Below are 10,373 nucleotides of genomic sequence, written 5' to 3' on the forward strand. Positions count from 1 at the left end.
GGAAGAATTGTGTTGTCCTTTAAGGTCCGTTTGTTTAAGCAGTTTATTCAGTCATGAAAACAAAGAAAGTCTGTTTATTTAATTTCTTTAGGCATAAAAAATCAGTCGATGAAGACTGATTCCTCTCCTGATTAAAATGTCTTCCCCAGAACTACATACTGCACCTTAAATGATATGAGGAGACACTGTGATACCACCTCGTACAAAAAACGGCACTGAATCAAATAAATCCTTTTCAAAATGCAGTCTAGTTTAATTCCACACCGAGGAAGCTGTTAAGAGTACATTTGAATTCCCTGATTGCAGTTAGATTTATGTAACTTGGTGATGCGACACGGCCTGATTAGTGCCACATCAAATCTACATTAGGTTCTGAGTACAATTGGGCCCCGATCCAGCTGCAATATGCATGGTCTCGACTGCCATCACCCTTTTGTTTTAAATGAGTTGTATGGCATTGTCCCAAGCAATTTAGACCGCACTTATTAAAAGCATAGCTGATGTTATTTATTCAATGCGGTAATGGGTCCAGCTCATCTCTCTGAGAGTTCATCACCCATCTGGATACAAGATCAGCTGCACTACGAGTTGAAAATATGTTGGTGTATTAGCAAAGGTCAAGAGAAAACTACAGCAGGTTTGTTATTTTTCTTCCAGACTTTTATGCAAGGTGGGTGCTCTTAATACAATCTGATTGATGCATGAGTTAATCTTAAACTAAAAAGATCCATATAATACTTTGTCTCTTTTAAATCCTCTGAATACATCCTTTAACTCTGGTACTGAGTGTGCTGAAAAAGGCCTTTGTTGGCACTGACGAGGTTTAAGCAGCCCGCAGGGGTTTTTTTGGCTGACTTTTCAATCAAAATGTCTTCAGGTATCAAGTTATACAAAACAAATGCTATTCTTAAACTTCTCAAGGACAGTTTTTTTTGTGTGTCTCTCTCACTCTCTCATGCAATAAGATCTACATAAGGATGCAGGATGCAGGGCTCGTTGTGATCTAACACCTCTGTGGTACATCTAAAAAAAAAAAAAAAAAAACAGCGTTCCTTCTTCGCTTAAAAGCAGGCAGAACTCTTAAATGCGGTCCAAAACTTGTCAGGGGGCCAAACGAGCCTTGATGCAAGCCGGGCCCTTTACTCAAGTTCGATGTAGACTTCTGTTCTGACACCGTACTGTGTCAGGTCCAAGATGTAACATCCACTCTGGCTTGTTCGAAGAGTCCACTTAAATCTTTCAGGGATAATGAGCCACTGGCATCTTGAGCACAGCGAAACCTTCAGTTTTCTCTTCTCTGGCTGGCTTCACGACTTCATCATCTTCATCCCTCCTTTTCGCCGACAGGGAACAATTACATTTTAGTCTGTGTGACAGTTTGACGCTTTTATTTTGGCGGTATGACCACTAGTGGTGCCCCTCTCCGCGGCCTCCACATTAGCACTTGGGCGTCGTTGGCATTCGGCCTCCCCAGCGCGTTGGGAGGAATGGGCTCCTGGTAGTTGAGGATGTGCGGTTGCTCCTGGTAGGGACGCCCCACCAACGAGGCCCGAGAGCCCAGCGGCATATCTGGGTCCACGGCAATGTCCACCCGCATCCGCCACCGCACCGTCTGCAGCACGATACGCTCCTGGAAGGAGGAGGGCAGCATCATGTTAAAAAGGTTGATACTGTCTATATGTGTGTGGCTGGTTCAGTCTATTTCAAGTACATTCAAGTGTTTTGTTAAGCTGATTGTGCGTTGTGACTTCCACTAATAGATGTGTAGTTTATGTGCAGCCTAACAAACAGTGTATCACTTTGTGACCCACGTCCATTTGTTGATTGGTTGGTTTGTCAGCAGGATTAAACAAAAACTACTGAACAGATTTCCACGAAACCTGGACGGAGGATGGGTCTCAGCCCAGAATAGACCACATTACTTTTGGTTCGGATCTGGATAAAGGGGCAGAATGTTTTTTTTCCCTTTCTTTAACATTGTGACATCAGGTGTTATCATTCTTTAAATGTTCAGGTGGCTGGTATCTATGAGAGAGTACAACTTGATGTGGATCCTAGATCTGGTGATCTTAAATCATGGTGGTTTTAAATTTTGAGCGATACAAACCCATGGAGTTTGTTACTGGATTAGGCTTGATTGAATTAAAGGTTCAATACGTAAGAATTTCAGTAGAAAACATTCAAAAAATAACAAATCAAAAAAATGTGAAGAAATAATGGTTTTATCATGATGACGTCGATTTATTGCTTTGCAGGTACGTCCTGGTCCAAAGCTCCTGTGTTAGTGGTGTTAACACCGACACTTTCCCAGTGCTCTGAGCTTAAAGCTGTGAAGCTAATGGCAGCTGCAGTTTGCAGCAGTTTGTGGTTACTCTGGTGAGATGCTGCTCTCTATTTTTTCTGAGGATGAATTTGACAGGTGGCCAGTTCTCACATAATGCACCAATAAATGGGAAGGTTTGACCTGTCATTCTAGTTAAATACTGTTTTATCTTAAAGGTCCCGTGTGTAAGATTTAGTGGCGTTATGCTGTGAGGTTGCAGATTACAACCAACTGAACATTCCTACACTCTTCCAAGCATGTTGGAGAACTACAGGGACGGTATAGTAAACACATTTCAATGCCACACGCTGGACCTTTAACAAAGGAAGAAGAAGGTTTGGCTAGCACATCAACATTTAATGTCAGTTTTCTGTCCCTAGATGCTCTTCTTCTACCAACAATGACGAAAAAAAGCCTGACACCTCTCGCTGGAATAGCCTAAAAAATAATCCAACTCTTCCACAAACATGAACAACACATGAACGCTGTACTGACTCCTGATGGGTGATGCAGGGGCTTTGTTCAGGGGGAAGGCGATGATGAGCTACTTTGTAACTTAACACCAGAAAGCAAAAGTGCAGGCAGAGATGATAACATCACAGTCAGTCTCTGTGTGTAATGCAGGAGCAGTTTCTTAAGTTTTACAGCCGGCGTTCTTCATTTAAACTGGGCAAAACATTTCCCCCAAAAATAACAATGTGATTTATTAAGATGTGAGTTTGATGCATGTGGTGAACAAACTTGTCAGACCTCTCTCTCTCTGTTACTGCCCTACCTTGGTGACAGAGTTCATGGCCACAAGCCATGTGATGAAGCTCTGGTCCCTGGTGATGTGGGTCAGCATGGGCGTGTTGCTGTTGCTGATGGGCACTGCCCAGGTCACGCTGGGGTAGAAGTTGTCGTTCATGCTCACCGTCAGACGGGACGGTTTGGATGTGGGCCCGGTCAGGGTGACTGTCTCGGTGGTGTTGCCATACCAGGGGTAGCTGACGCCATCTGAGTCGCTGATGGCCTTGACCCGACCCTCTCGCAGCTCTGGTAGCTCCCAGCTGGACCTGCGGCAGTGGACAGAGGAGGAGAGTGAGAGGCTTTTTTGGGCACTGGTAGGTGAGGCTATCCTGAGTGTGTGTGAGAGAAGAGAGGTGTACACATCCAAACGCAATATACATCCCAACACACACACACTGAGCTCATCCAGTGGCAAAAAGTTCATATCTGATGGGGTCTGCTGCGCACTTACATGCCAATATCACCATAGGTGTTGTAGAACTCCATCTGGGTACAAGCCTGGATCCAGCCCACCACCCAGGTTTCATTCCGGGGCACTGGTGGCATCACAACCCCGGCTGAGGCCCTGAAGTAAGGCGTCTTGTAACGGAGCACAATAGGTGAGTTCTCCTCAATGATGGTGGGACACTGGTCAATAGAGGCCGACACCTCATACACCACAATGTTCTCCCGTTTGATGCGGGGCTTGCATGCGATGCTCTGAATACAGCCCATAGTGCAGGCGGCTACAAGCAAAATGAGCAAAACCAGAGAAGAAGGGAGCAAATGGTACCTGGCCAGTATGCACATCGGTCCCCTCTGGGTTCCACCCTTTCCTGAAGAGCAGATCTAATCTCTTACTTGCCAATCATCACTGATTATTTGGGAAGGGGGGGGGAAGGAGAGGAAATAATGGGGAGTATCACAGTCAACATTGATCAAACTTAAAAGCACCCAGCATCATATGATCAGGATGATGTGGAGGTGAGAGCGCAGTGGGGCCTGGGGGGGAAGTATCACAGATCTCCGCAGCCTCCTCCCCCCGGTCTGCCTGCTGACTGCCGCACTGCCCTTGGCGCTCGTCCCCAGAAACTGCAATCCGGCCTCCCCTGGGCTGCTGCTGCTGCTCCGCCGTGTGTCCGGAGGCTCCCCTGATCCTTGTCGAGTCCACACGTCCGGCTGCACGTCGGTGCCGCTTGATCCTGCTGCTCTGCTCCCGGCTCTGCGCTGTCATGTCAAGTGGCGACAGGGCAGCCAGGTGCGTCAGAGGAGGGGGACTGGATGCCTTTTGTTTGCTCGGCTTTCCCGTATTAGCCCTACATTCGCGCGGCGCCCTCAAAAGACAAAATCGGGCTCTTCATCACCTTGACCTACATGAAAAAAGGCTCCATCCAACGAGCGAGAACGTGTCTTATAGAGTCGAGACAGCGCGGCTATGACAGGCTATTTTCATGTTTTTCCTCGCAGTGTGCTTCCATTCTTGGGGATGCATGAATGGTGCATCATGAATGGAGGCAGCGAGGCAGCATAAACGTGCAGAAAGCAGCGACTATACCCAGCGGCTCGAGCGTCTCTCGGTGAGCTGTGCCGTCGCCCCGTTTCCTCGAGCTGGTGAGCATCGCGGACCGCAGAGCATCCTTTCCCAGCCGCGGGTCGCCTCGTTCGGTTTGGAGGTGCTGATGCTGGGGAGGCAGGGGAGGGGCGTCACCCGACCTCTGCATTGAAAAAAATAACAAGTGCACGCGGGCGGGGCTACAAGCCTGCGTCACCCCGACGTGACGTGCCATTGGTCAGCGGAGTCAACAGCGGAAGTGGTGTCGTTTGCCTCATCGGCCGATACTGACACGCATTCACCGGCTTGCTCGGGTTATTATTTTTGTCCCCACCCCGCCGGATTCCGGGTGTAGCTGCCAGTCGTGGTTTATGATCGGCCGCTTGTTCGGTATCGTGTCTCAGAGGGTGCCGAGCTTGTTTCACCGGGTGACGCTGATGATGAAGCCGCAGGTTGTGTTCGTGCTGGGCGGGCCGGGCGCCGGCAAAGGGACTCAGTGCTCCAAAATCGTGGAGGTACGATAGATGGCGAGAGAAAAGACAATGAAAAGTACTGATATTGATGGCTAGAATTAGTCATGTCGTGATGAAAATAGTATTTAGATATTTTTTGAATGGCTGTGCCTTATAATAGCGGAGTTTTGTACCTAGTAATGACTAAATTAAATTGACTTCCGGTTGTCCTCTAAAATGAACCTGTGTTGGCCTGCTAGCTAGTTAGCCACACAGGGTGTACAGTTTCAGGGATATAAGGAGCCTTTGCTAAAGTACCATTATAATATTTTGATCTCTTCAGAACTCTGAATTACAACATTAAAAACAATGTATTTTATCCCACTGTTAAATGTTGTGTGGTCAGACGCCTGTGAGAGTATGCTAACTTTAATGTCTGCACATTAGCTTCACACAGATAAGAGAGCCAGCAGGAGACAGCCTATTGACATTTGCTACATGATGTAACCTTATCATTTGACTTATGTATGCAGTTAAGGTTGTGTAATGGTCAGTGGAAGTCTGGAGTGCACTTGGCCACTTCACCATAATCTTTAAACAAACAGAAACAGATGGTGACGTGACATTTATTGGCTGAGGAACATTTACCACACCATGCCATCAGGAAACCTTCTTCTTCTTCTCCAGTCTATTTTGCAGTTCCAGATAAGTAGTCTGTGACTGTCTGCAGAGGCTCATCGGCTGTGTTGTTATTGATAATAGAACATAAATCAAATCCAGTCTATGAGCCAGGAAGGGACCATAGAGCATGGTTGATGCTAAACAGAGAAAAACAATCAGGTGATCCCGTCATCATGGATGCACCAATCCGAAGAAGCAGCAGGGGTTTGACGGAAAGTTTTTTTTTTAACAAGCTAGAACTTCCTTGGAGGCTGCTTTGATGTATTTCTGAAAGTCAAACTGATGAAAGTTGATGGAGCTGCAGCTCTACTGGGGGCCAGCGTGGATTCTTTGATGTTGTGCGTGTGTTGAGAGGGAGCCTCTATAAGAGAGACTTTTTAATACCTCTGTTCACGGATGTTACTGGGTGTTGGCTGCTCGCGCTTCAAGTGTGCCGTGTTTGGTCTGAATGGCGGTTGTGAATAGAGGCTCCTTTCATTCAGTACACAAGCAAAGACCTCTTCCTGGCTCGCGAGTGAGGAAAATCCAGCCTGTCTCCAGAGGCTGTCTGCTCAAATGTAGTTTTAGTGTTAACATAAACTTTTTTCATCAACTCCAACTGTCCCGTTCTCTTCAAGTGTTTTATTTGTTACATAATTTACATCACATGGGATAAAGACTCAAACTGTTTGTTTTTGTCTCTCAGGGCTACAGCTACACTCATTTGTCAGCAGGGGACCTGCTGAGGGAAGAGCGCGCTAGAGAGGGATCACAAGTCGGGCAGCTCATTGACAGCCACATCAAGGAGGGCAAAATTGTCCCTGTGGAGATCACCATCAAGTTACTCAGGACGGTATGCACTGAATACAAGCTGTACATCTTTTTCTTTTGTTGTCTAGCAAGACACAAATCCAGATCAGCTAGTCAGGGGTTAGACACCCTCAGTAGCCTCTTTTTAATTCAGGGAAATTCGACTTTTGTTAACGTATACAGGAAAAAGGTTCAACTTAAACTCTGATCACAAATTTAAGTAAAGTCTTTGAGGTTTTTGTTGTTGTTTCTGTTTCGAAAGGCCATGGAAGACACCATGCAGAAAGACGAGAAAAAATTCCGCTTCCTCATTGATGGTTTCCCTCGCAACGAGGACAACCTTCAGGGTTGGAACACTGTCATGGAGGACAAAGCAGATGTCAAATTTGTTCTTTTCTTTGACTGCAGCAATGAGGTACATCATGGAAACCACACAGAGTGCTGTTTTATCACACACAGAGAACTGAACAGATATCCTGCGAGCCGTTTTGCACTGAGCATGAGTTCTCTGTCTTTTTTGCCCACAGGTTTGCATCCAAAGATGTCTAGAAAGGGGAAAGAGCAGTGGACGCACGGATGACAACAGAGAAAGTTTGGAGAAAAGGTTCAGTCCCTTCAACACAAACAAAAAAACCTTGGACTAATTTGTGCCTGTTCGTAACAACAAGCAGATCTGATCAGTATAGATCTGTCTGACCCATTTAAGTGACTGTTGGATACCGGCATGCGTGTTTTTGACCTAATTTGTGTCACTTCTGAGTCCCTTGTGTCACCTGACCCCAATAACGAGGCATATTTTCCCTTTGATGCAGAATCCAAACCTACCTGCAGTCTACACGACCAATCGTTGATCAGTATGCGAAACTTGGCAAGGTGCGCACCGTAGACGCCTCTCGTTGTGTGGATGAGGTGAGTAAATTGCAACAACTGTAACATCTATCTATCGACACCACCCGTGTGGGTTCTTTCCATTGGCACTTTTGGCCGCACTGAATCAAACTGTGCTGCGCTCGTTTGCGCTTCCATTACCAGTTTGAACAAGCCACTGCCCACAGTCTATTAATTGTTTTGTTTTTTCTGATCTAATGATAAGTGTGGGAATTGAATGAACGGCAGCTTAAAGCAATTCAACTCTGGCTTGAACACTGGGGTGTGGGGGAGTTTAGACAACATAGTAAACAACAAAAAAACATGGGAAGGCAAAACGTCTCCAGATGTCGTACTGTTGAAACCAAAGTGGAAATCTCTGAAAATGTAGTTCGTCTGATGGCCACTAGATGTGCTTCAAAAACAACAGGAAAACATGGCTCTCCACCGAGTGAGCGACATGATAGGACATAGTAAAAAGTGTCATAAACATCCCTTCAGAAACATGGTGACATCACAGACTTGAATTCCAAGATGTTGCACCCACTCAATCTGGCAACGGCTGGCTGACAGTCGAAGCAGTTGTTTGCTGCAAGTTTTTACAACCTGAAAAATGTTGCTTTAACCTTCCATAATCAGTCGTTCACATAATTTCAGATTAGAGCTGAAGAGCATAGTGTTAATTAATTAATTTGCAGCTATTAAAAAAACTAGTCACAGATGCCGACCAATCACTGGTTCTGTCTTGTGTCATGGAAAACTATGTATGTCTGTGTTTTTTTTTCACCGTTTGCCAAACACAAGAATCAATCAATCGATGTCACCTTGAGCTTTTGAGATTCTATGAACGTAATGATTACTCAATTAAGAATAAAATGAAATCAATTATCTGTTGTAGCCCTGCCTCAGACAATATCCCTCACTATAAACGTTTTTTGTGACCGTGTCGACTTGCCTCCAAAACTCGGCAATGAAGTTGATAATTGAAATGTTATTATAACTAATCAGAATGTCGCCTAAAATGACAATTTTGAGATGCACTCTTTATTTATGTCAAGTCAAACTCACCTGTATTCTACATTTGTGTTTCAGGTGTTTGCTGATGTGAAGGCCATCCTAGACAAAGAGGGTTGAGTTTCCCGAACTGCCAACGACATTCACTTACTTTTTTAAGTAGTTTTCTTTTTATCAACTGCAATTACACTATAAGTTTATATGTCAATTCATATGACTTTTTACTTTTGTTTACTTCTTTTTTTTTTGTTTTCCATCTTTTTTGTAAATGCTGCACTGTTTGTTTGTGAGTGTGCGTACAATATGTATTGTTACAACTGAGAAGTAGAGGTGCCTAGCAGCTACTACATAGTTTGAGGCCTTTGCATAGGAACAAGACGGATCATTAGCTTAGAGAGGCACTATCTTGTCAATCACAGACACTTCTAGTACCGGAAATCGCCACAAAAAAATGGTATACTGTATATCACTGATGTCTTCGGTGTATCATGTCACTGGAAGCAGCCGTAATGCTTCAGACCAAATAGTTGTTTGACTTAATGATGACATACTTGACAAAACGGCTAATAGCCTCTGAATAAAATGCATAAAACATGTGTCTCGCGCTTAATCCACAGCACTTCAAGGGCACGGTTAGTTGCATCTGTGCCATGTAGTGTAACAGGGTAGATGATTCAGTGATAGATGGCCCATTCTTTGATTAAATACTTAAATCTGTACCGAAACCTCAATGTGCTTCATCACAGATGTGAGATTAGGGCATAGCCAATGAGAAAAACTTGAAGATAAAAAATGAACGTGTTCATAAATCTGTACTGTATCTGCTTGAAGGGGGGGGGGGGGGGTGAGACTGACAAGTAAAAATATTGTTTTCCCTTTGAGACTCTGTGAGGGGTACCTATTTATATATCATTTTGTCCTGTAAATATCTAACTATCAGTATAGTGCTGTTGTCCATCAATTAAAAGATAAGTTATTAGCTACTACACTAGATTTTACGGACTGTATGTACTTTTTCCAGCTTTCACCTGAATCAACCAGCAGGGGGTGCCTGACATCACAGTAATTTGAACAGGTGTACAGGAGTATTAGATTTTTTTTTAATAAGTATTTACCATTCGCTTTCATTGAGATATTATATTAAGAACTTTATTTGATCATTCATCATTAAAGAAGTGCCAAAATCAATGTTTTGACTTAAAAGTGAATACATCCTACGTACAAACAACACATCATTTGTAGTTTTTTTTCCCTTATATTTCTACTTGTCAACTTATGTAAACAGCCTCCTGCTTATTTAAGCATTCATCTACATATGCAGAGCTTTATATTTCAATTTATATTTTTGTTTGTGTTTTTATTGACATACAGGTAATTTATTGTCCTCTGTAGAATCATTATCATTTAAAGCAACACTATCACAACTTTTTCCAAAAGGATGGTTTATTTTTGAGTCTCTCTCCATCGTTTATCTGTAATGCAGGGCGTTGGACCTAATCCAGGCTAACATTGGGTGAGTGGCGGGGTACACCACTGTCATGCCCAGATTGTCAAATACCTATTAAAATAAAATACTGTATCGGGTCTTTTTTGTCTGACCCGAACCAGTAACCCAAAGCTTTGGTGTTTGACGATCTGGGAATGAGGTTCAACTATTGAACTATTTTACTCCGGAATAACTTTGAAAGTTACATATTGTCGCTTTAAGCTACTTCATACATACAGAGGTTAATCTATTGGATAACTAAAATCTAAAACTGTGCACTTCTCAAAAGTTACAATCTGTGTAGGAGAATGAATGATGGCCCATAGGTGTGAACACCACTTAGAGATTTGTATAATAATGCAACACAATTCTGTAAAATACTTTAAGTTTAAATCAAGTATTTGCTCAAGCCAGCTTTGAAAGTAATGAACACAAGTGATG

At 43.8% G+C, this 10,373-nt stretch overlaps 2 protein-coding genes across 2 annotated transcripts; one reads left to right on the top strand and one right to left on the bottom strand.

Moving 5' to 3' along the window:
- Positions 1 to 229: 229 nt before the first annotated feature.
- On the bottom strand, positions 230 to 4,825 carry fam78ba (family with sequence similarity 78 member Ba). The gene is made up of 3 exons (XM_030402584.1): positions 3,564 to 4,825; positions 3,099 to 3,378; positions 230 to 1,630 (listed from the first exon to the last, which is right to left on the bottom strand). Exons 1-3 carry the CDS (start codon positions 3,899 to 3,901, stop codon positions 1,388 to 1,390), a joined length of 861 nt encoding a protein of 286 aa, XP_030258444.1. The 5' UTR covers positions 3,902 to 4,825; the 3' UTR covers positions 230 to 1,387.
- Positions 4,826 to 4,867: 42 nt separating this feature from the next.
- cmpk (cytidylate kinase) lies at positions 4,868 to 9,676 on the top strand. The gene is made up of 6 exons (XM_030402585.1): positions 4,868 to 5,158; positions 6,462 to 6,608; positions 6,828 to 6,980; positions 7,093 to 7,169; positions 7,378 to 7,474; positions 8,525 to 9,676. The coding sequence occupies exons 1-6, from the start codon at positions 5,015 to 5,017 to the stop codon at positions 8,564 to 8,566; spliced, it is 660 nt and encodes a 219-aa protein (XP_030258445.1). The 5' UTR covers positions 4,868 to 5,014; the 3' UTR covers positions 8,567 to 9,676.
- The last annotated feature ends 697 nt before the right edge of the window (positions 9,677 to 10,373 follow it).

Source organism: Sparus aurata, chromosome 21 (genome assembly GCF_900880675.1).
Source record: "Sparus aurata chromosome 21, fSpaAur1.1, whole genome shotgun sequence".
NCBI lineage: Eukaryota > Metazoa > Chordata > Actinopteri > Spariformes > Sparidae > Sparus > Sparus aurata.